The following is a 26,256-nucleotide window of genomic DNA, read 5'->3' as shown; positions in this document are numbered from 1 at the left end:
ACCTTTTCTACATTTCATGAGGCAACCCAGCTTTTTAATTTTGAAGAATTGGATGTTTACCTGAATGTTTCTTCAGCACTCTTGCAAGTTCTTCAATAATTCTTATACAATCAAGTCCCTATGATAGAAAAAAATGTTAGTATATTGACAGACTTTATATCCAAGAAAACAAACTTATCCACCTAATATGTCTTTGCAGCATACACAGGTATAACTTCAGTACTTGACACTATTTTGAAGCATGTCTTCATAATGTTAGGTACTGTCTTCTATACTATACTGGCTACTATACTATACTGGCTACTATACTATACTATACTATACTATACTATACTATGCTATGCTATGCTATATTATACTATACTATACTATACTATACTATACTATACCAGCTACTATACTATACTATACTATACTATACTATACTATACCAGCTACTATACTATACTATACTATACTATACTATACTATACTATACTATACTATACTATACTATACTATACTATACTATACTATACCGGCTACTATACTATACTATACTATACTATGCTATACTATACTATACCATACCGGCTACTATGCTATACTATACTATACTATACTATACTATACTATACTATACTATACTATACTATACTATACTATACTATACTATACTATACTATACCGGCTACTATACTATACTATACTATACTATACTATACTATACTATACTATACTATACTATACCGTTTACTATACTATACTATACTATACTATACTATACTATACCGGCTACTATACTATACTATACTGGCTTCTATACTATACTGGCTTCTATACTATACTGTTTCTAATCAGTTTTTGATTTTTAAATTGCAAACATGTGCTAACTCACAGAAACATTCATGTCAGAAAATGGAAGCATCTTGCAGTCCTGACCCAAATGTTGCAAATATTTAAATTGTCAAGGACTTGTTAAACTTAGTAAGGAGAGGAAAAAAGAATGCAAGCATGCATTTCTTTTCCTCTGTTGCAAGAGATGTAAAAGTCGAAATAGTGCCAGTATTGTGTATTATTTGATGAGGGCTTCAGAACACCCTGCAGTATAAACAATTGAATATAGATTATTTTTCTCTTCTCAAACAGCAGCCCTCTTTTTTCCAAAATCAGCTTAATTTATACATTTATTTCTGAGTGCAAATTGCTGCAATGAAGCTTATGTTCCCACTGGTGTCTCACATCTGATTTAACTGCCAAAGACAATACAGGCCATCAAAACAATAGCAAAGAATCCACATGATTTGAATGATTGTATTTTCTTAACATTTCTTAAACAGTGCACTGGTATCTTACAGCAGTGTTATGCCATACACAAATATCTACTCTGAATGAAAACCCAATTTTTTTGAACTGGTGTGAATGGAAACAAAAGTATAACTGGTTTATTAGCCTCAATTTTCATACAGTACTATAGGTTTCGAAAAACAGAGAATAAGAACCCTGCTGAGACTATTTTAGTAATTGTAGTTTGGTGCCCAGCCTATATACAAAACTATAATGATGGGTAACCAAACACATCTGTACACACACATATGGGACATTAGCAGCTTAGAAAACAAAAAAGACACATACAACATATATTTTTGTTCATCAAATTGTCCATATCGACAAGCTACCTCAGCAGTTTCCAGACCATCAATTGTCATACAAATATCAAGATCGCTTTGCTTGAAGCCAAATCCATTCTTTGAAGACCCAAACAAGTTTAATTTTGTGCCTATAAAGGAGGATATACATCTATGACTAATTTACACAAACATTTAGCATAGTTAGCAATACATGCTTTAACATCAGGTTATTTAAAAATATAAGAAAACTGAGTTCAGCATACAATATTCTTGTCAAGTAAGACATTTTGTTTGAACTAGATTTAGATGAAAATAATAAAAATTACTTTAAATCTCTGAAATTTAAAATTAAAAAAATAACTACAGGAAGCACCTGGAAATTCTTGTTGGATGAAACTTTCAAGATTTTGCCTTATATATTCCCGAGCTTGGTCTTCTATAATATTTGGAGCAAAATCTTCTGTTGAAAACAGAACACCATTTACATTCATTTAGAAAAGGAATTATGACAGCAAGTAAGAGGCACACAAAACAAGCTGTTTTTCTAATGTTTTGAAATAGTTTTATAAATAAAAAATGTTAAAAGTAAATCAGTTATAGAAATTATGGGAGTAGATATTTAGCAACATAGATCTAGGTACAACCTGTACAGCAGAGCAAAATGTGGCAGGAAAACTTAAATAAAAAATGGAAAATCACATAATTTTTAGCAAAGAATGCGTCAACATTTTTCTTTTCTGATCATAAATAAATCCGTATATTCCAAGTAGAATATAACTGCAGGAAACTATTAATGCTTTTTTTCTGTAAAATTAACAAATCATTAAAATATAGTTCTTCCCACTTACTATAACACTGGATGCACACTTGATCCAGAATACTGGTAAACTTGGATGTTAATGGTGGCAAAGGATCCAGTTCAATTTTTTTAAAGTCTTCTGGACAGTCCCTCTTTAGATGACCTTCCCGCTTACATAAACTGCATACAACTGTAGGAGTCTAGCTCAAAAGAAAAGAAGATTTATCTAAAAATGTCTCTTCTTTCAACTTTATAACACCACCTAGCTCCCAAAATTAAAGAGCAACCATTGCTCAGTCTTGAATATATATTGATGATGGATGAAATCCAATGTATTTCCAGTGACTTTAGTAACCTGAGGACATAATTCTCCCATCATCCATTATCCATATGTTTTTCAATCTTCTAACTTTCCAGAGCAAATATTTAATATCTTCATATCTCAATTTGATCTGATACTATTATGGGCTGTAATATACTGCAATTTGGACAAGAATTTTCTTAATTCCCATATAAGCAATGTTTCTCGGCTGCTTAGGAAACTAGTGACAGAGTATATTATGAATGGTGTATGCAACATACTGCGCTACTGTAATCAAAGATGAAATATAGGTGTACATTTTAAATGCTTAAACTTGAAGTTTGCTATGATTTTCTACTTACTTTAACATGAGACAGAAGTTCACAGCTAATTTGTTTGTGAACACAAACTACAAGGAATTAATATTTCAGGATTGAGTTGAGTGCAGCCATGGATGGAAATGGCTTTAAAACACATTTGAATCTAGATTCTTGTATATAGAATTTATAGGTCAAATTTTACTAATGTGGGTGTTAAATCCTACTTCCTAAATGCTCCAACACTGGAAGTTTTTAAGAAGAGACTGGACAGCCATTTGTCCGAAATGGTGTAGGGTTTCCTGCCCGAGCAGGGGGTTGGACTAGATGACCTCCAAGGTCCCTTCCAACTTTATTATTATTATTATTACTATTACTGATCATCGCACAGTCAGCCAGATGTTCAGACTGGATTTGGCATATTATTATTATTATTATTATTATTATTATTATTCTACAGATAAGTCTGTTCTGGAATTGAAACATTATACGATTAGTAATACTTTGATATATAGGTGCTATTACCTTGCCTTTTGTGAAAGCAGTTTTATTAAATTCATAGAAGAGTTCAGACCTGTTACTCTGGTCTACTTGCTTGTTACTTTCAGCAAGTATTTCTTTTTCAGGATCACCTTCTTTGTTCAAATCTACACTTGAACATTCATCTACTCTCTTCTTTAGCTCAATGTCCCCATGAGCAATAAGCAATTCTTCCTCTTCTGAAAGAGGTTCCTCAACACCAGATCCAGTGTATGTATTGTCCAGCTCATCTTCAGTATGGATTATGTTCTCGAGTTGCCCCTGGTTTTTAATACTACGCTCTTCGTCTTCTTCCTCCTCCTCTTCCTCCTCCTCCTCCTCTTCTTCTTCTGAGTTATCCATTTCAGATACTTGTTCCCGAGTTGGTGGTTCCAGTTTGAACAGGGAATCATCCAGTTCATCAGTACCTTCTGTGCTCTCTTCATCAATGTCAAGTTTATCATTTGGAATACCACTCTCTTCTAAACCAAACTCATCAAGGGCAGCTACTACGTTTTGAAAATTTTCCAAATCAGAAATGCTGTCTGTTTCAACATCCTGCTCACTAATTGGAATAGCAAGATCTCCACTTTCACTATCTTGGTTACTATCCAAATGTTGCTGCTCGTGTCTCTCTTCACATTCCTCCTCTTCATTTCCACTCTCAGTCTCCTCACAGCTTGGTTTAAATTCCTCATTATCTTCCGAAATGAATTCTTCAATTATGCAATCTGAGTCCTCATAAGACATTCCTATATGTTCACCATCTGCCAACTGTTCTTCCACAAAGTTTTCATCAGTAAGTACCTGAGAAGGCTCACACATATGTTCTTGAGGAAAATATGAACTTTTCTTAGAAGAAGTTATATAGTTGTCTATTACAGTATTCTCTATTTCATTATGGACATTTTTTATATCAGGGGTTGTTTGCTTAAAGGCATTCTTCTCAGGTTCTAGAAGTACTGAACCCTCTAGAGATTTTATTTGGTTCCTTTTTGCATTCTTTTTATGAGGCAAGGCAAAATACTTGTAAGTTGACCGTAAACAATGAAGTATATACTCATATACTAACTGACTATTAAGAGTTCTTGCCACATTCCTCTTTACGGAGTAAGGATCTGAGAAGGAGAAAAAAGGTAAAAAGTGTTACAAAGGGTAAAATGTTATGCTCATTTTTCATTCTTTTAACCGAAAATTAACCAAACAAGAATAGGCATGAAATCACATCAAGCCTTTTAATCAATTCATTAGGCTGAGAAACCTACAGAATACAGGTAGTATTTGATTGGTTAGTAATAATAATAATAATAATAATAATAATAATAGTAATAATAATAGTTGGAAGGGACCTTGGAGGTCATCTAGTCCAACCCCTTGCTCAGGCAGGAAACCCTATACCATTTCAGACAAATGGTTGTCCACTTCAGGCACTATGCAATCAGGCTGCATTTACAGCTATCTGTATTGTCTCACAGTCATATGACTGCGTTTTATGACAGTTGCTGAAAACAGGCACTTACTTCCAGTTTTCAAGAAAACCATGCCCCTGGCAAACCACTGGTTCACTTAACAACTATGGTGTAACGTAATGACTGTGGATTAGCTTAATGATCATGATTATTTGCTTAACAACTGCTGCAAAAAAGTTAATAAAATCAGGCAGGTCACATGACTGACCCATTTTACAACTGTCACAAGTTATGACTGTGATGGGGAAGCTACCTTACAGTTATGACGTGAGATCAACCTGTGTATCAACCAATCAACATGACTAAGAAATGCACATTTAAGGCTTGCAACATGCATACCATGAACATGAGAACCAATTTAACCGTTGTTTTATAGGCCACAAGTCTGAATTTTCACATTTTATTTTAGTGAGGCCCACTAAGTCAAAAAAGAAACCTGCCTTCAAAATCTTCTCCAGCTGAGATTCTGCACTGTATATTTTGAGAATGTTAGGGAATTGCCTCCTCCTGTTTCATTAGTAAAAATATCTGCTGATCAGAGTTAGTACTGGGTTCTATCCTTTAATTCAGTGGCCCCCAATCTTTTGGGCACCAGGGACTAGTTCTGTGGAGAGAGTTTTTTCCACAGACTGGAGGGGGCAGGGTTTCACGTGCTGCCTGCATCCCGCGGATAGTGGTTTGCTTATTTGTGCAGCCCAGTTTCTGATATGCTGTGGCCTGGTGTAGGTCCACAGATCAGGAATTGGGGACCTCTGTTTTAATTCATAATATATAGTGATGTAAGTTTCTGCTATAATGAACATAACTAAACACTGGCAAGCCAATCTATTTAATATACCTTCCACAGCAATTCGTTTTTTAGGCCAATCCTTGGATTCACGAGATACTTCTTCTTTGAGCCGTATGCTTATTACCAAGTCAGATAGATTAAATTCCAAGGCATAAAAACGAAGCAGTTCAACCCACAGCTGTCCCATCGGAACTGAACACTTTTGATCTGAATCAAATACTAAAGGAACCTGTCAATTAAAGCAAAAACTGAGTCACTGTGTTCATCTAGAAGCCATACTTGGAAACGGAAAAGCATGACTATACTATTGTTAATAATCCTTTTAAAGAACAAGTTCAAGGTAATGACTAAAACATCTAATGAATCAATAAAAAGGGAAATAATTAATTATTAAATAAAAGTTAAAGAATTTTTGAGTGGTGCAGTGAGATTTATTCTTAAATAAGATGATATTTTTATTCTGCCTTTATTTATACTCTCTCTCTCTCTCTCTCTCTCTCTCTCTGATCAGACAACATTTCTTTCAAATATTTGAGCTCTGATAAAAGCTCCGTTGTGAAACTAAATTGTTATGTTTAAAATATAACTGTAAGAGCACAGGTTTGCCCTTGGAAAAAATATATAAAGAATTTCTTTTTAAACATTTCACTTGTACTTTTGATGGACATGATGTATATATACCCCAAGTGTACTAAAAAAAAAATAGTACAATGGTGCAACAATTTATTCTACATCTATAAGCAGATGGAAAGAGAGAGGCAAAGATGATTCCAAAGTCTTTTCTCCTCCTCCCCAGAGGATCCTTATCATCAACTGCTATAAGGAAAGAATTCTAGAGCAGAAATAAGGCAGGTTGACAAATACTCTCCTAAAGCCTACTCCAGCTAACTGCCCCATCAGACATCATTACTGGTCATCATTTGTCCTATAGGAAATATACTAAAAATGTGACTTTTAACAATTATTGATATGATTCTATTCTGCTTTTCAAAATAACTGTGATTTAGTTTACACTTAAAATTATTCAAGTATCTAATCAAAATTAAGGTAAAAAATATGTAGTCATATTATTAAGTTCAATGGTGTACTTCTATAACTATAACTTGGTGGATTCTAGCTTCTGTATCTTTTTATGTATTCAGCTCTGATAGTAGAAAACTATTATACAACATACTAATTATATCAATTATTTTATTTTTAAATAAATATTACACTTGTTAAATACAATATTTGTTTCTCATGTCAATTTATAGATCCCATGATTTTTCAATTCTCTGGTCCTGAATACAGAAATTTCATAGTGTACTAGTCATTAAGATTTGTTTAATTAACTGGAATGTTCTACAACAGTGGTTCTCAACCCCTGGGTCGGGACCCCATTTGGGGTTGAACGACCATTTCACGGGGGTCGCCAAACAACGCAGTCAGCCATTTTTTTCCCCTTTTCCTTAGCTGTGCTACTCCCTTTTATTCTATTGGCTTTTGAAAGCCAATAGAATAGACTCTCTTGAATAGAGTCTAATTCTATTGGCTTTCAAAAGCCAATAGGAATTGTCCAGGCTGTCTCTGCCCTGCTGAGCCCGCCAAAAGTCCCATTCTGCAAACGGTGCTGCACCAGTTGAGTAGTCCTCGACTTATGACCAGTTGAGTAGTCCTCGACTTACGACCGGTTGGGGGTCGCGGCATTAAAAAGGTTGAGAACCACTGTTCTACAATAAGGCTTCCTTTTTAAATAATACCCACATTTATTTGATGGCAGTGTTTTAATACTGAGAACTTCAATCTGTTTATTGAAGCCTACTTCATTAAAAATTAGCAACACAAGCTTTTTAAAAAAATGTACATTTAAAACATTATAGCCCTATAATTAATTTGTTAACATACCTTTCCCCTTTTAGGAAAAGATTCCTTTGAAGAAGTGGTATCAGTACCAGGGCTGTATTCCCAGACCACAGTATTATTTTCAACTTCTTTAAGAATAAAATTCACTAATTTGTTTAATGAAAATCCTCCAATCTAACGTAAGAAAAAAAAGATCATTAGAAATAATTACTTCAGAAAAATATCAACATTAAGGACAGAAACTTAGAAAAGATTTCACTCCTGCTCTAAGATACTACTTTGGCAAATTCTGTTTTTTTCCTAGTCTTTAAAAAAAAATCTCAATGTGATGGTTTTGGATGAGGTAATACCAGAGAGTTATATAACGTAAGGATAGTATTGTTTCTAATTCCTGTTTTTTTACACCTGGCTGTGTATTTTAACATATATTGTACATATTTTCCAGTTTTCCAGTATTAGTCAAGTATTCCTTCTATAATCATAGCCAATCTAGGCTATCAATATCTATGAGAAGCCATGATTTTGTCTTCTACTGCACATCATTTTTCATTAACAATGAGTCTCATTGGCCATTCTTTATACTATTAAAGATATTCTTTTTTCATTATGAATTTGGAAAAAGGGCTATTTTTTCTCAAAACAACATTCAAACCAACAAATATTATAAACTATTTAAATACATAAAAGCAACAGCTAAAGAAGAATGAATTAAATAGTCTTTTCTTGGTATCTTAAACATGGGGTCAATGCTAAAAACCCTGATCTGAAAAGAAATTCCACAAGCAAGAGAATATCCTCCTAAGAATATTGTTTTCTAGATTGCATATTGTAATATCTAAATCTGAGACAAACAAAAGTGGATCTTATTTTAAGATCTTAATTGATTAGTACGATCAGATGGAAGATGGCAATATATGAGCTAAACCTGGTCCTGATAACTTAATGCTACAGTCCAACTCTGTTAATTTTGGATGCAACACAGAACTTTAAAAATGAACAAAATATCACCATTATTATAGGTCTCAGCTATTATCTAGATTAATTTTCTGAACCTATTGTAAGTGAACCTATTGTCACCATTGCTTGTTATCTCCTACTCAGTCCCAACTTTAGGACATTTAATAACTGTTTATAACCAATAAAAAAAAATCTTTGCTATTCATAGGCCTATTGGTCAAGGTAGAATCTACTCTTAATTCATGCACTCAACGAAGTCATGCTATGGGTCTCATTTCACCCAGAATTGAGAGGAATGCTAGTCCAGAAGTTGAATTTCTTGCTCAAGAATTGACTCTTACTCTCCTATCATTTAGAAAAGCAATTAAGACTGTGCCATTTCAAAGAGCTTTTGAAGGGGAGGGCATTATATAGACTGCCAATACTTTAATGTGGGGCCCATGAGCAGTCAGTCAGTCAGACCAATGAACTGTTGTGGTGTGGTTAATTGATTTTATTTGTTTCATTGATTTAGAACCGTGTCAATGTAATAGGTGCTGTACAAGCAATAGTAAATAAGTAAGTTTCTCTCTTTTTGGAAAAAATAATTCATAATCTCAAACTTATATAAAGAAAATACAAGTGAAAACATTTTCTTTGTAATTAAGAATTTTTATAGACACATACCCATGAACCTAAATAGACAGGCAGAAAAGGTTCTTTCCTTTGTTGCAGAAAGAAAATAACCATTAGAGCAAATACATAAGGTGGTAATCCACCTTCTTCAGGATGATCTATACAACATAGCTAAAACAGAAAGAAAAATATTTATTAAAGTAGCATTATCAAACATTTCAACTAGACGTTTATGAATTTGAAGAAACTAATCAAACTTTTACTATAAAAATATTTAAATATACTCCTAGCAAACTGAAAAGACAATTCTATACTTCTGCTTTTGAGTCATATATTCACATGCAGCTAGAGCAATTTTATAGATTGAGTCATGACACAGTAGCTACTTGTCATCATATCACCACATCTACTAGAGTTGGCTGTATAACCATGGCAGATATGGCCACTGCTTTTCACCAGGCTATATGACTAGTCTCATAAGCTTAATACAAGAAACAGCTGAAAGATGTATATTAAGTATTGGGCAATTGACAGAATGAAACATTCATTTACAGTGGAAATACTGAACAGTGTTTGTTTAAAGCTATTTTACTTCTCTAAAGAACAAAATATTATAGAGATTGAAAGAAATCATTGTAGAGTAAGATAAAAGAAAATTAAGAGATCCAGTGACAATGACTTGGAAATGAATGAAAGTTTATTTATATATGCCACACGCTGGCAAAGCTGCATAATCCAGAAAGTTAAAATCTTAAATCCGATAATTTCAACTTGTTGATTTTATTAACTTTACTTATTGCATCAATATCCTTCCATTCTGTTATGATTAAGATCCATAGTATTTTAAAAGCAAGCCTATCATAGTAATCTTACTTTAATAAAAACATCTCTGCTGATCAACAAAGTTGGGAAGAAAATTCAAAATCTGGAATAGCTGGAATACTATTCTCTTCTCAACTATTTCAGGATCACAGATATATTTTTATGGATATATTTAGAATTAAATATAGTAATATTTAGTAATATAGCAAACTGCTAAATATTTAGCTGCTGTCTTTAAAACAGATAAATCCTTATATGAGATGCATTATTTCCAGTTAGAAGCCCTGAGAAAAAAGAGCGACTCCTAATCTTTTCATTTCATTTACAGAACTATAGCAAATTATCCCTTAAAAGACACATCTAAATGGATTTCTAGGATGGGAAACCTTTTTTTTTTTTTTTGAGCCAGTCTCAGTCTCTGAATTAAGTGCCAATGAGCACCACTAATGGAACAATTTAAGTCTTCTGTCTTTAGTCCTACACAAAGCCAGCAAAATTGGTTCAAGGGTTTTTGAAGCAGGAGGTGATAGAGGAGAGGAGAAAGGAGGACAGGCTAAAGGAAAGGTATATCTTTCTGCAGGAGTAGAAATATCGCCCAATAATTTACAGGATGCATCTTCTTACTTTTTCCAAAACAGATTGAGTACATATTGAGTAAATATTTGATTATATATTAATAAACATGCTTTGCTACTAAACCAAACCTACCTTGGCCCAGTGTCTGAAAGCAATGACCAAGGACACAAGATGAGGCTCTAATTTTCCAAGCATAGCCAAGTGATTTGTCGTCAGACAAGCATTATCATTTCCTGCACTTACTCTGCAAACAAGGCCACTAAAATGGTAAAGAGAGAAATGTAAATGTTTTTTTCACTCTAGGATATGCAAAATGAGACAGAACTGTATACAACTGGCAGGGAGTGGTTGTTATGGAAAAGAACAATCTACATTCTCTCCATCTTTTTTCTGCAATAACTCTTGGTAGAAATCAGGGTGATGCAGTATCATGAGCAGAACTTGCTATTCAATGGCAAAGAATAGTGATTTTTCCCAGGACATTAAAAAGAACTTTATCTGCTGCTACTATGGTTATCAGTGATGTTACTGCTATAAATTCCACCTTCCTGCCCACACCAGACTCAAGTCAGCTAATAAGACGTAGTAACTTAAAAAGTACATAAAATCTAATAGGGATATTTTAAATCATTTAATTACATCAGGTTTAAAAAAATAATTATTTGAAATTGTCATTCTGCCTTTAGCTCGCTTCTGGGCAAGACTCTTGAATGAAAAATATTTATTTTTATTTATTTCAAATTAAATGGGACCGCTAGATTAACATATACTGAAAGTATATCCAGAGATCCATCATACAGATAAGCAATTACAACGATAGTTTTTTAAAATTATTTGATAGCAATAGCACTTAGACTTATATACCGCTTCACAGTGCTTTACAGTTTACAGACTCTCTAAGCAGTTTACAGAGTCAGCATGTTCCCCCAACAATCTGGGTCCTCATTTTATGACCTTTGAAGGATGGAAGGCTGAGTCAACTTTGAGCCGGTGAGACTCAAACTACTGAACTGCTGGCAGCCGGCAGTCAGCAGAAATAGCCTGCAGTACTCCATTCTAACCACTGCACCACCATGGCTCTTAATACTTACTTCTGTGGTTTGATTATAATACCTTTGGGATTAGGATTGCAGCCAATATATTGCCATAGTAATATACCAGTATTCAACCTAACATTTTTGGATAGAAATCCTACTTAATGTAAAACATGCTAACTGGGATAAAGAATGGAGACCCCACCAGGCAGTTCTAGGGTTGAAGTATGAAATCAAAAACACATCAATGAAGAATGCAGCAACAAAACACATAACACTGCTTATTTGAGAATGGAATGTATTGTTAAATAGTGAGAAGTTTATAACAAATGAAAGAAATGTTTCACTGAATGGGAATCTGTTATCACAAAATATATGAAGGCTGTCAATTTAGCTTTAAGGGGGATTAGATAACAAAGGATATTAAGACTATTCATACGTAGTAACTGGGATTCTAAGACACACAAAAGATCATGACTGCTATATTCCACCAGTAATATCTCTTTCTGAGAACACCATAGCAAAGTGCTATAGCACCTGCTTACAGCTTCCCAAAAACATCCAGATGAGCACTACAGGATCAAGATGCTAGACTAAATAGGCTTTTGATTTGATCCAATAGGTTTTTATGGTGTGGAATTCACTTTTATTGTTGCTCTGTAAGTAGAGCTCTTTGAATTTATTTAATAAAAATTGTAATTTAGGTGTGGCCAGATGTAATTTACATTATGATATATTATAGGAACACACAAATTTGCTAAGTGAGACCTTTGTTTTTCTTTGCACACCACCATAGGTACTTTAGCATGGAAATCTGCATCAACATCAATAAAAGATTCTAGGGGAAAAAAGAAAGCCACATTATTCATGGTACCAAAAGAAACAAGTCTACCAATATGTCTCTCCTGAAGGAAAAATGAAACATAAAGGCTGTATTTCCTTTCTTGTAGTTTATTGGTGAACTCACATGGATGTAATTTGCATGAAACAAGTGAAATCACAGTATAGAATTGCTATTTGAAACTATCAGGTGTTGGTAACTTTTTGATACACATAATTTATTGCACTTGTTAAATAAATATTAACTGATCAATAGCAACACAAATCTATATTTAGATTGTAAAAAATGAAGCAGAATATATTTTCAAATGTTTAACTTTTTAAAAAGAAATACTCTGTCCAGTTATGTAAAATACATGTTTGGTCTTAGGTTTGTGGTACATCCCTTCAAACTTTAGCTATAACTAGGCAACCCATGACCCATTGGGTCAGGATCTCAGAGCTGTTTTCATATCAGATTTTCAATGCTTTCAACAGTGACACAGCTCCTAAAGTAATGCCTTCACTGGAAAAGTTCTTTAAAAATTACGGAGATATTCAAAGTTGTATCTGCTTTGAAAATAGCCCATGTTGAACTTTATAGCATGGTCAAACATCAGAAGTTTAGCACAGAAAATGTTATAGGACAATTTGTATTATGTTATAAATGCAGATTTTTGACACATTCTGTAAGTAAGCCCATATGAGCTACCTTGGTTCAAAAACTGTTGCCCTACAATACACAGTTTTTCCCAATTAAGATTACATAATCAACAAGGAGAGGTTTAGTACTATATAAACGATTATGTGGAAGTGAGACAAAACCTAAGACAGATTTCTTGACATTGACTCTGTATTGCATATTATACTGAATATCTGAAGATTTATATCCCTTCTTTCAGCAACAAACTTTCATTAATTGCCGAGGCCTCAGTAAGCTGGCCAAGTTGTATCTTAATTAAGACATGAAACTAGCTACAGGGAAATATCATATAGCAACATATGTAAATTGAGCTTGACAAGTAAAGGCTTGACTGTAAATTCTATTTTTCATTCATATAAAAATACACTTGGACTGAATGGCAAACTAGTTATAATATAATTCACCTATTATATAGGTGGATGAACAATTATAGAATGAGATATGTCAGCTAGGATTCTGAATATTACCTAACTACTGCAGACTCTCTAGTCTAGACAGACACAAATGCTTTTACTGGAAAAAAAAATTGTTCTAATTTATAGTATTATTTAGTGAAACACTATTCTGAAAGAAATGGTTTTAGTAGCATTTTGTTTCCAATTTTAATATGTGTTTAAGTATATATTTTATTCTTGCTACACCAGCAAACTGGAAGAACTAGTATTCATTAGTCTTAATGAAGTCATAAATTGGAATTCCCTATGGCAATCTAGTCCTGGAAAGGCATTTCCCTTTGTGCTGCTAAAAGATCCCTATTAGTACACATCCCTAATCAGGTTTAATAACATTTTGGCATTATGTCTTTCCATCACCACAATTCCCAAAGAATCTATGAGCAGTGATTCATTCATACTTTAAAACATTCTCGGGTGTAAACCACAACTCAACAATCAAATTACAGGACTGACCCCAAGTATTCCCCATTCCAACCCAACATTTCAATCTGGCATCCCTTATATTGCTGCACTAATGTCCCTTCTTTTTAACTGCTGTATACAGAAATGGACAATTACATCTATCACAGAGAAAAACAGAGATGGACCTAATAGTTGTATGAACTCCATGCACTGGATGTTCCCAATGGTAGAAAAGGATTGGAGGAAAGAGGAAAGAAACCAACAGCCTTAATCTCTGATGCTTTTACTCATCCTGAATATCTTCTCCTGAAAGATTGGGAACCCTTTAAAATAATGTATCAGAGCAGGCTAGGGGTTACAGGAAAAGGAAAAATGAGCAAAAATTACCATTCTGCTCCTTTCCTCCAAGCAATGATCTTCCTTAATTATTTATTAGGATAACAGAGGAAGTTTTTCAGTGATGGAGAGAAATGCTGATCCAACCTAATTCTTCTAGTCCACCACCTATCCACAACTAATTTTTTTATGAGTGCAAAGGAATGCTATTTTTTCATGTCAGAGGAAGAAAAAAATCTAATTACACATTGAACCCTTACCATTGCTCTTTAGGCTTTCTTGTACAAGTAAGAGAACATCTGGTTGGGACATCTATGAAGAAGAGCAGAACAAAAGTACATAAATATAACATTTTCCTAAGTATTTTTTAGCATTATTTCAAAATATTAGTCCAGCAGAACAATTGGTTTTCTAATCTCTTTCCATTCACCCTATCCAATTAGTGGGCTCTCTTCTGACAATATTAAGAAGAGTATGAAATTACTTTCCTCTAATGTTATAGCTGCTCTAATACAACTGTACATTATTATTCATTAAAGCAGCTTGTCCTCTGTCAAAGATCCACATGAACTCCAGAAATGTTGTGACTCCTTTAAAAATTGCATTTTTAGGCGCATGCAGATTCTTAAAAAGAGGTGTTTGCTTTAACGAATACCTGTCAATACTGCATGAGATCTAAAAAACCTTATTTTCAAAATGTTCACAGTCCTGATTAATAGATTAAAAAGGGGAAGTTATCCTGTAGTAAGATGGGTGACTAATAAAATGTATAAATAAACAATAAATTTTCAGTCTGAGTTTACACCAATAGGACTGGATTTTAGTTAATGTGAACAGTCTCCCCCTCATATAGCTTCTTATCCTTTTCCTTATAGATCAAATGGGTTCAGCCATATGCACTAGATTCTAGATCATGTGAAGAACTCTTTTTTCAGAAGAAACAAGTAGTTGAAAAGGTGACATATTTTATATTGATAGAATAACACTAGTATATGTAGATCCAAAAATTATTGATAAATGCTACTGCTAAACAAATAGGAACATGTTATTTCTCAGAAATTAAATGTGTCAAACAAACACATTCTCCAAAGTTGATATTTTAATCCATCAGTTTACAATATCAGTGTGGCACAAATATAGATTTAAGAGCCAGACTGCTACAACTCAGTTTAACCTATATTTGCTAGTCAGATGCTTACGTTGGGTGGAAACTGGATGTCCAGATTTATATCAGAATTTTTAAAGCCAAATCTGCTCCAGGAAGAACCGTACAATCTTAGAGAACAATCTATAACGAAAGAAAATGAGAATGTTAAAATTAAACTGAAAAAAAAAACAAGAGAAGTGTTCCCCAAAACTGTCTAATCCAGAACTTTAAAAGGAGTTATTAAGAGGCTCAATTCAAAACCATCTGAAGTTAGTTCATCAGTAAGTAAGAGATAAAATGTAGAGTTTATTATACTTTGCCTATATAAATTTATTTTGTCGCTTTTTTCACTAATCTTTAAATTTACTGTTTTAAGCTCATATTTTGCATTATGTAGCTAATATACAGGGAAAATATTCATAGGTCATGGCACGTTAAAAATTATTAAAATAAAAATTTATGTATAATAATCATAACAACAACCTGGCAATTTTGGTTGAAATATATTTTCCATAGTAGTTTTGATTCCAAGCCTTTGTTCCACATCTTCATTATTTAATCCAAACTCTTCTACTACTTTTTGAACAGTTATACCAATGGCTTCAATTTGCAAAAGTGTTGGTGGAGGAAGTGCATTCAGCAGTTGTTGTTCTTGCTTTTCCTTTAAAGATAAAATGCAAAGCAATCTAAATACATCAAATAAATATTGTAACAATTTAAGAATATCAATGCTAGCACACAAATCATTTAAACAATAAGACTACCTGATTTTTCTTCATATCTTGGTAGGAAAAAAACCCCCAACAAATTCAAATGTACCTCCAAAGGGCATTACAATGTATCTCTTCAATAGATAATTTTTTTTATCAAATATAGAAATCCCAATTCAATTACAAAAAAAAAATCCTTTTGCAAGCACATATAAAATATTACTAATATATACAAAAGTCTGGATCTAATTTTAGTCATAACTATAGTAAGTTAAATCAATAGATTTCAATTCAGAATTAATTTTCAACTCTATTGATTCCAGTAACACTAAATACATTTCAACTCAGAATTACCGGTAATTGTAAATTTGTTGAGTTCAGTGGTTTAATTCTAAGTTTCATTAAATTTAGATCCAATTTAGATCATGTGCCCACATGAATGACAGCTGGAAGAGTGACAACAAAAAATATAGGTATCTATCTCAAGAAGCTCACAATATAAAATTCCACCCAGAATAAAAGTTTAGCAAGCAAAAACATAGCTGCCAAGGCAGAAAACCAATTATGACAAAACAATAATCTTCATGAGACGGTGAAATACAAGTAGTCCTCAACTTTGAAACCACAATTGGGGCCAGAATTTCCATTGGTAAGCAATGTGGTTGTTAAATGAGTTGCACCCTACTTTATGACCCTTTTTCTATGGTTGATAAGCAAATCACAGCAGTTAAGTGAATCTTATGGTTGTTAAGTGAATCCAGCTCCCCATATATGTTGCTTGTCAGAAGCCAGCTGGGAAGGTCACAAATGGTGATCCCATGACCCAGGATGTGCAATTGTCATAAATACATGCAGGTTGTCAAGTGCCTGAATTCTGATCATGTGACCTTGGGGATGCTGCAAAGGTCATAGGTGCGAGGACCAGTTGTACAGTAAGTCACTCTTTTTAGTACTGTTGTTAACTTTGAATGGTTGCTAAATGAATGGCTGTAAGTCAAGGACTACCTGTAGGCGAAGAATTTGAGAAACTGTTTCCCATCCAATGCAAATAAATCTCCTAATTAATGTATTCCTGCTTGCCTGCTTCAATCTGCAGTCTGAAAGTATCCTTTCCATTTAAAGAACCAACTTTTCTACACTGAGTTTTCTAGTAGGCCCTAAGCTTGCTGAATGGATTGCTGCCTAGCTCTATGGTTTTTATTCTTAATTGCTGCTCTAATATCTTATCTGTTTAACATGGCACACAATTTTTATTATCTTAATGGTTTCATGAGGCTTTGTGTAGCATATTCTACAGTTACATAATCACAGAATCCAAAGCAGAGTTGATCAGAAGAACTAGGGAGAAATCAATATATTTTAGTTCACAAAGACACAAAACACAAATAAGACATCTGTATTCTTCTTCTCCCTTTTTATAACATTATGAAACTATTGTTTTTACTGTTATTAACTCACCTTTATGTTTTTCTTGTGTCTTTTTTCCTTTATATGCTTATGAGCAAACATCACCGACTCCATCAATACATCACATAACCTGCAAGTATATTTAGCTGTTGGGTAGCTTCGAGGTCGCTAGAGAAAAATAAATTATGATCTTTTTAATTATATTTGTCAATAAAAATTATATGGTCATAAAATGTATTGGGAACTATCTTGCCCAATTAAAGCTGGGCAGATTCCAGTTGATTTAATGACTTTACCTTTCCCATGTGATCTTCATCCTCTGTTAAAGAATCTTAACTGCAAATATTGACAAAGTCAAATATACCAGTAGTAAGCCAGGAACTTCAGAATGCTACCAGAGATTAACCAATCTTGTTATATATTGAAGCATACCATATCCATCTGCATTTACATGCTTCCTGCAGCTATGACTGGTTTGCTCTACAATACTTTGTCAGAACTGGAGTCCTTATATTTCTGCACTGCTAAAAACTCAGAATCATTTATTTTTTTTAAAAAAAAAAATACATGGCTTGTCATTCTACCACTGAATATTGGGTACAGATGGAATTCTATGCTCGGTGGTACTGTTTGTAATAGCCTTCTCCAGTCTGGAGCTTTCCATTTGTATTGAAAAGCAACTCTTACTTCTCATGAGCTGGGAAATTTGGAGATCTTAAGGAATGGAGCTGGGGAAGGCTGATTTTGAGTGTGAATATAAGCATATAATATTTATATTTATAGGCAATTCTTATGCTTCTGCAAACTTGTTGATTTTCTGCTTCTCTAATATATTCTGACAATTGTTGCCTAACCCTAGTTCACATGTTTAAATAAGCATGTATATGGCAGAAATGTTACCTTCTTCAGTCTATAAATGTAGTCTCTCTTAAGTCGTTCTTCAGCCTGCTGCAACCCCAGTAATTCTTTTGCTGTCAGTAAAGCCTCCTCTATAACAGGTCCCTCCATTTCATCATCCATACCATTGTCTTCTTTTTTTATTCGTCTTGATCTCCTTGGTTTCCTATGTTTCTTCATTTCTTTTTTTGTAGTTATCAGAAAAAGAATTATGATGTTGCATAAATTAACTGTTAGTAGCACAGCATGTATTGATAGTATGGTAAAACTTTGCTGAGGAACCTTGAGCAATAAAGCTTCAAAAGTAATATACCATCATGGTTTAAAAATTCTGGAGGCAGACCCAACCAGAGAGAGTACAATACAGAAAAGATACTCAGAAAATAAATAAAAGTACAGCATGGTCCTGTACAGGTTTATTCTCATGTTTATAACATGTAAGCAACTTTAAATTTAGAGCACATCAGTTTGAAAATACTGTGTATTTTTAAACCCATGTGTTAACATCAGGTTAAGCTGAATAATACTGCATATAACATGAAGAAGGAAAAGCACAGTAATACTGAAATTTTTACTTAAAAACAAATGTCAGTTCTTAAAAAGAACCACTGCAATATTTGGAAGTAGCCATATACTATAAAAAGCTCTCAGATGTCTATTTACACAAGACACATAAAGCAGAGTTCAGCCAAACTTATGTTCACTGAAAGTAATGGATCCTGCACAAAAGCAATACAGTACTATGCAACTTTCACACATTTTCGCTTTAGTAGGACTGATATAGCTTATTCTCCATGGTGCTGCTACAGTTTTGATACTGGTATTTAAATATTTTGTCAGCAACATGAACCTATGGAAATGATGTTATTCCTAAAATATTTAAAGTAATGCTTTTAATGGTCTTAACTGATACTTTATGGAAGGTCAGTGGTATTCACCCACTTAACCTCACAGAACACACTGTTAAACTCTCTGCAAAGAAACTTCTAGATTTGCCAAAGAAAAAGCTGAAGTTAAAATTCAGGTGTAACAGACCATCTAAAACTGTGCTGACATTAATATTACATATCATTCAATCCTCTCATAACATTAACTGCTTGAATTGTTGTAACAAGTCTATTTTAATATTTTCAAGGATTAGAAGATACCTAAGACGATATCAAGTCTAAATAATGTAGCCAATTTCCAATAGTTTGAACTGAACTATTTAATAGTTTTATACAACTATTCAATATTCAATAATTTCAGAAGGGGAGGGACCTTGAAGATCTTCTATAGTTAGTAATGACTGCAGAAAAATATGTAATAGTGTTAATCTACAGAAGATCATCAAAAGATGTATTACCAGAATTTCCTTTTCTATCAGATAAATCTTCACTTGTTAGGTCTCTAAGGAGCTGTCTTCTTCCACTTCTGCCTCCTAAATTCTCACATTCGTGAGGAAACTCTTTCCGTGGCCTGATAATCACAGGTATCCGGGCTGTAGATTTGAATTCTCTCCAATTGCTGGAATTAGTTTGATGGTTGTCAGACACCCACTTCTTAATTTGGTCTTTTGAAGAGTCATTTATTCTTGCCCCTTGATTGTAAACCATGCTTTTTGAAGAATTTGGACTATTCAAAGCAGCATGTGCTCCCTTTCTAGGACTTGTTCCATAGTCACTTGATGTTCCCTTTCTTTTTTCAAATCTGGTGTCCACTTTGCTATTGTGTCCATTTCCACAATCATCCATTACTTGACGTGAAGTACATTTCTGGAAATCCTCCTCATTTATAAGCCCCCAGTCTTTATTACGTCTTGTACAGCAAGATTTTGCAGCATCACCCATTATAATCACTGTTTACTCTTACCCTGTGGATGATGGAAAAAACTAAAATAAAATTTCAAAATAAGATCAGTAGGATGCTTGGAAAGAGTTGAGATAGTTATGGGAATATATGGGATAATTCAAATTGTTGATCCCATATATCAAGACACAAGGAACCTGAAGCAAATTACAACCAAGCCACTTATGCAGGACATTTTCAGACTGAGGATTGTACTAGTTATTTCAAGATGAGCAATAAGGGTAATACACAACAGAATATTATGTTATAAAACTGAGGTAAAAAGTTATCATCCAAACACAATAAATGTATTAATAAATATTCTAATATCGATGGATGCTATTTTATCTATACAATTAGAATGAATTAAATCGAAGTTCTCCAGTTTGATACTTTCACATGTGCTGGGGATACACATGTTGGCTGGGGATTCAGGGAATGATAAATACAACAACTGGATAACATAGTACCAAGTTGAGGAGGCTGAGTAAATCCTCCAGGAAACCTAAGAACTTATTTGAATATCTGTGTATATTCATATATATCTAGCATTCTACAATGCCCATTATTCCAATAATGATAATAAAAGCATATGGTGTACCTAAAAAAATACTAAGCTCCAAAGACTGTATAGTAAATAAGTTTGTAAGTGGCAATATGCAGTGGTGGTATTTTAAAGTAACATTTTGAATTTATTCCCAAGAGACAGAAATGAAAGAGAAGTGGTACCAGTCTTAAAATCTTACAAACTGATTATATGTTGATGTGCCCTCAGTGCTCATTTCGGCAGTCTCAAATTTCAGAAGCCAGTTAAAAAATAATATAAATGCAGTGTGTAGCTCAGTTTCCTCCAAAAGCAAACCATCCCAGCCCAATCACTTCAGTGACGTATATCACACATTATTAAATGACATCACTCTCTTCATGCAACTGCCAGCCAGCAATATGATTTAAAAAGTGACGCCCTCAGCACCAGGAAGGGAATCACCCATTTTCAGACTTAAATTAACTGTCTTCCCATTTGACAACCTTACAGAAAGTAACATATATGTCTCCACACTGAAATGCTCTGAGACTGCTGAATCAATGGCAATCAGAAATGTAAGTAGATGTGACCAGCTAAAAACACGAATCAACAATTACAGGCAAATTGTAAGAGAGACATAATTCAACTCTACTCTATCAACTCTTGAACCAAAATAATTTTCTTGAAAAAAGATAATTCATAATACACTAGGCATGCAACATAAAATATACTTATTGCATTTTGATCTGATAAAATAAAAACTGAAGCTGTTGTGTCATAAATTATATATATATTTGTTTTCTGAGGTTTTCGCGGGTGTTTGTATGTAGGTCTTTGGTTATTCGGGTTCTCCGTAAAATTGGAAGTGTCTTGGCGACGTTTCGATGAAGTTTCATTCGTCATCTTCAGGCTGGTGCTTTCGCTTAGAAGCACAACAGAAGCCGAAAGCACCAGCCTGAAGATGACAAATGAGACTTCATCGAAACGTCGCCAAGACACTTCCAATTTTACGTGGGAGAGACCCCGAATAACCAAAGACCTACATATATATATATATATCCCATATATATATATATATATATATCCCATAAATATCCCATGAGGGATAGCTATACAGTATATTTCTAGGAAGAAGTAAACTGTCCATAGTCTTAACATTAGAATGCAAAATGAAAACAAATCAGATTTATGATGTGTTAATATGATGTGTTTATAGTTTAGGAAGTTTATTATTGTACCTGCAGGAATGCTTCTAAATCTACAAGCACAGGATGCTAAAATGAAATTTGATTTTTTTTTTCATTTCACATTGCCATGTTAAGACAGCTAGACCATAAAGACTATCATTTAATAAAATGTGTATATGCATTCCCTGATACTGGCAAAGCATACATTTCCAAAACCAATATAAACCTCTGTCTTCTCAAGTGAATGGAGGCACGCTTGAAAAAAAAAAAAACTCTTCTTGCCACATCTGAACATTAATTCTGAGCCAAATGTGGATCCAATAATCGAATCTGGTCTTCCTCAATATAATTCCCTCCAGCTACGCTTCAAGCCCCTCTACTTTAGGAAGAAAGGAGCTTGCAATCCAAAACACATTGCATAAGGCTATATACTATATAACACTATAAGGGAGTACATAATAGATTCGCGAAAACATCTATAACAGCAGGGGCAACTTGGAAATCCTCCTCCTCCTCCTTTCGGGAGGGGGGGCAGTTGCATCATCACCACAGCTGGAGGAGGAGGAGCTCCAACCAAGCTGATGTCTACTTAGGCCCAAGGAGGAGGAGGGGCTTCTCCGCTTTCCTTGCTATCGGCTCCGAGCTCTTTAACGTCCGCTTTCACCATCCTACAGTACTCTTTAAACTGGCGTCGGGGAATATGCCCCCTCCCCGCCCTCACCCAAAGGGAGTTCCACCGACCGGGGCGGTGGGTAGCTAGAGAGGTGGGTGGGGCCGAGGGCGTCAGGCTGTGTCTCCCTATACCCCGCCCAAGGGGGCGGGAGAGACGGGTCGACAGGGGACAGAAGGCTGAACTTACTACGGTAGACAAGAATACAGCTGCGCTCTTCGGGCTACAGGCTCTCGCTGGTCGTGCCTTCTCGCCCCTTGCCCCGCCGCCACGGCTGCTGCCGGCTTCTTCCCCCCTCGGTTACTGCTCTCCGTCCATTGTGCCAAGGCGGAAGCCCGCAGCAGCCCCCGTCGCACAACAAAACCGTCTCAGCGCTTTCCTCCGCCCACTCTCGGTCGCGCCGGCCTCTCTCCATCCGGCACATTCTGTTTACCTCACGGAGTGCCGGCGCCATGACACTCGAGGCAGAAGAGCCGCGCCTTTTTTTTTTTTCCCCTCACGCGCCATCGGCTCCTACATCGGCCGTGGCGCGAGCGGCGGAGTCCGTCTCCTTTTGTAAGGAGCGGAAATAACTCCTAGGACGAAAACTTAGAAAAAAAAAATATGAAGACGCTTTCGAGAGGGAAAAAGAACTTTCTCCTCCCCCTCTCAAACCTACTCTTGTTATAACGCGTAGTTGCGAAATCATGTTTCGAAGTAGATTCCGAACCATAGAAAGTTTAGGAGGGTCTAAGGCAATTTTTCACGGTAAATTTATCCTGACTTGACCTGCAAAACAAAACAACAAAATCCTAAGAGGCAGCCTATGTGCCCTAGAGCCTGCTGCCTCTATTCTTTTATTCACTCTGTGAGGTAAATTAAGCAGAGGAAGAAGCAACGACCCCGCAGCAGAAATGTTACACGAAGGACGAAGGATTTAAACTTTCCAATCCTGTTTGCCATGCAGCTGAAGCAAAGATAACTTTTGAATATGTACCTTTTTCTGACCACAGGTTTATAGTTAGAACAGAATGGGATGTGTCCTTTAGATTTTATTTAAGAAGGCCTGATCTCCATTAATTATGAAGTTAGAAAATAATTGGTTTCCTTCAGTGCAGGCCAATTGGAAGTATGTTGCCAGGATAGAATTTACATTGCTTTAAAAACCTGCTCTTCAATGCTTCATATACAATCCTGTATTTGCAAGATGACATAAATTTTATTAATAGGACTTTTGAGCTTGTCTGTGAAGTTTTGCTCTTTAAGGATAAAATTAAACACAGTTGCATGGCTATAAATCACATTGAACATTCAGTGGAGTGCAATACACGTGGGACTTATTTTTCAAAACATTTTGTGGTTACTATGCTTTTTAATTTCATAGAAACAAGTTCTGATGAATACCTTCATATGTACTAAAATATGTAGGTGTAACTGTCCCTATTAAGCTTAGTTTTGCCTCTGAAAAGTTCACAGCCTTGTCATCAGGTAGTGTGTCTCAGTGCTAAGATCTCACCATTCCTCTTTAAGCTAAACTTGGTCCTTGGTTGACCACTCTTTCAGTGACCATTCAAAGTTATCCCTCTGCTGAGTAAGACTTACGGTAACAACTAGTTCTTGTAATTGCAGCCATCTCTAGTGTTTCTGTAGTGAGGTGATTCCAATTTGGGCCTGCAAATATGGCAGTCACAGCATTCCACATTCATGTGATTTCCATTTATGATTTTAACTTCCAACAAGGAAAGACAATGGGAATTTGGCACAAGGTTGCGTTTAATGACCACATGGGATTTGCTTAATGACTGTAACCAAAACTGCTGCAACAGCCATTGTACATTGGCATGGTCAAGTGATGTCATACTTTACAACAGCAAATAATGGTAATTGGGACAGCTTAGCAACAGGGTTGTTGGTCCCAATTACCATACTTAAGTGAGGACTACCTGTATACAAAGTGCTGGGGGAAGTCATTTGCCAGTGTTGGGTATACTGATGATATTCAGTTGCACATCTCTGACCCTAGCTGGTCAGTTGATCCTGTTGAGGTACTGACATAGTGCCTGGAGACCTTGAAAGTTTGAATGGGGAGAATTGATTCAGGCTCAACCCTAGTAAGACGGAATGGCTTTGGATTTTCAGCCCTCCAGGGTCTGATAAAATGTTGTCTTTGATTCCAGGTGGGATTGTATTTCCTAGACAGAAATGATGTGCACTTTATAGGTTCTCCTGAACTTGTGGCTCCTGCTTAAAGAGCAGGTGGTAACTGTGGCCAGAGGGGGCATTACACAGATTCATCTTGTGTGCCGACTGCATTCATCCCAACACAAAGAAACTTTGCTGATAGTCATTCATGACGTGGTCACTTCTCAGTTGGACTATTGCAAAATGCTCTTTATGTGACTACTCACTAGTGGATAAGTTGGCATGATCCAGGTTTCTTCCCTTAAACAATGCTTTAAGGTGCTAGGGTAGAGCTTGGGCGTGGTTTGTTGAGGACATCTCAGAAGGATGGCTGAAGCACCAGATTTGGACTTTGTTTTTATGTTTTTTTAAATTGTTTTTGTGAGCCACCCAGAGTTGCACTCCAAGATGGGTGTCTAAGTGCATCTTTTAAATAAATATTGAAATATAAATAGTATAACAATCCTCCATAATGTAGCCCCTTTTGATATATCACCACTGTAACATAAGTTAACATAAACAACAACAGGAACTATACTATTATATTATTCCTCATATTATAGACAGATTAAATCAATATGTAATACCCCTTCATATAACAACAGCTTCTTTGATATAAAATTGTTTCCAAAATATTACTGTTCAAATGCATCCATATTTTATTTATCTCTTTCCCCCTCTCTCTGCTGTCAATAGCATGTGTGATGAGATAGGAATGTTTTGACTAATATGATGCAAACTGGAACAAAGCGGAGAACATTATTCAAACAGGACTTCACAGTTGTTCTTGGTTAATTCATGTAATTAATGGTATAGCAATTTGCACAGCAAAAGCCTCTTTACATTCTTTTCTGCAACAGTCAGCTATTATCAATAAGAATGGGGTAGAATATTTAGAACACCTATAAACCCAGTATGTGGAAGAGATATGGGTATTACAATCTGTGCTGCCTTTCAGGCAATTAAAAAATAAACATACAAAAAGTTAAATAATTTCAGTAATGCAGTCTCTTGGCCATATAAGGTAAAGGTGTTAAGCTAGATGATTTAGCTGTTCTTTCCCTATACTAATCTCATCACAATGAATATTTATTTAAAAAGAACATAACATGAGATGTTTCTGATAAAAGATAGGAGCCCTTATTAATTTGATGTATTACAAGGCAAATATTCAAAGATGAAGAGGATAAATCCCAGAGTTGTCCAGATCACAGTAACACAGCTGTTTAAAAGAAACATACCAAAGAAAATGCAGTAGTATTGTGAATGGCTGGCAGGCAGGTACATTCATAACACATGCAATAACAGTCTAAATTTTACAAGTTTATTAAACTGCTCAGTTAAGCTTATATTTGACTA

General features: G+C 34.9%; 1 protein-coding gene across 6 annotated transcripts in view; it reads right to left on the bottom strand.

Annotated features, from left to right (window-relative positions):
• The window catches only part of TUT7 (terminal uridylyl transferase 7), a 34,122-nt gene extending 10,997 nt beyond the window's left edge, over nt 1-23,125 (bottom strand). For 2 of the 6 annotated variants that reach the window (XR_005556791.1, XR_005556790.1), the window contains exons 1-17: nt 22,927-23,125; nt 19,873-20,379; nt 18,531-18,709; nt 17,682-17,798; nt 15,997-16,174; nt 15,566-15,654; nt 14,627-14,678; nt 12,420-12,489; nt 10,750-10,876; nt 9,271-9,390; nt 7,690-7,821; nt 5,854-6,034; nt 3,553-4,664; nt 2,459-2,609; nt 1,984-2,070; nt 1,659-1,759; nt 61-118 (exon numbers count right to left, since the gene is read on the bottom strand). Coding sequence is in view for 4 of the 6 variants with exons in the window: in XM_039343903.1 (XP_039199837.1) it covers nt 61-118; nt 1,659-1,759; nt 1,984-2,070; nt 2,459-2,609; nt 3,553-4,664; nt 5,854-6,034; nt 7,690-7,821; nt 9,271-9,390; nt 10,750-10,876; nt 12,420-12,489; nt 14,627-14,678; nt 15,566-15,654; nt 15,997-16,174; nt 17,682-17,798; nt 18,531-18,709; nt 19,873-20,356 (3,238 nt within the window). In the remaining 2 variants the exon portion in view is untranslated. The remainder of the gene's footprint in view (nt 1-60; nt 119-1,658; nt 1,760-1,983; nt 2,071-2,458; nt 2,610-3,552; nt 4,665-5,853; nt 6,035-7,689; nt 7,822-9,270; nt 9,391-10,749; nt 10,877-12,419; nt 12,490-14,626; nt 14,679-15,565; nt 15,655-15,996; nt 16,175-17,681; nt 17,799-18,530; nt 18,710-19,872; nt 20,380-22,926) is intronic. The other 4 variants (XM_039343902.1, XM_039343901.1, XM_039343903.1 and 1 more) reach the window with 3 other exon arrangements.
• Nucleotides 23,126-26,256: the final 3,131 nt, after the last annotated feature.

This window comes from Crotalus tigris, unplaced genomic scaffold (genome assembly GCF_016545835.1).
Source record: "Crotalus tigris isolate CLP2741 ecotype Arizona unplaced genomic scaffold, ASM1654583v1 scf7180000017881.257975618366:2651188, whole genome shotgun sequence".
Lineage (NCBI taxonomy): Eukaryota > Metazoa > Chordata > Lepidosauria > Squamata > Viperidae > Crotalus > Crotalus tigris.
The sequence above is the reverse complement of the archived record's forward strand: the minus strand, read 5'-3'. Positions and strand labels throughout refer to the sequence as shown.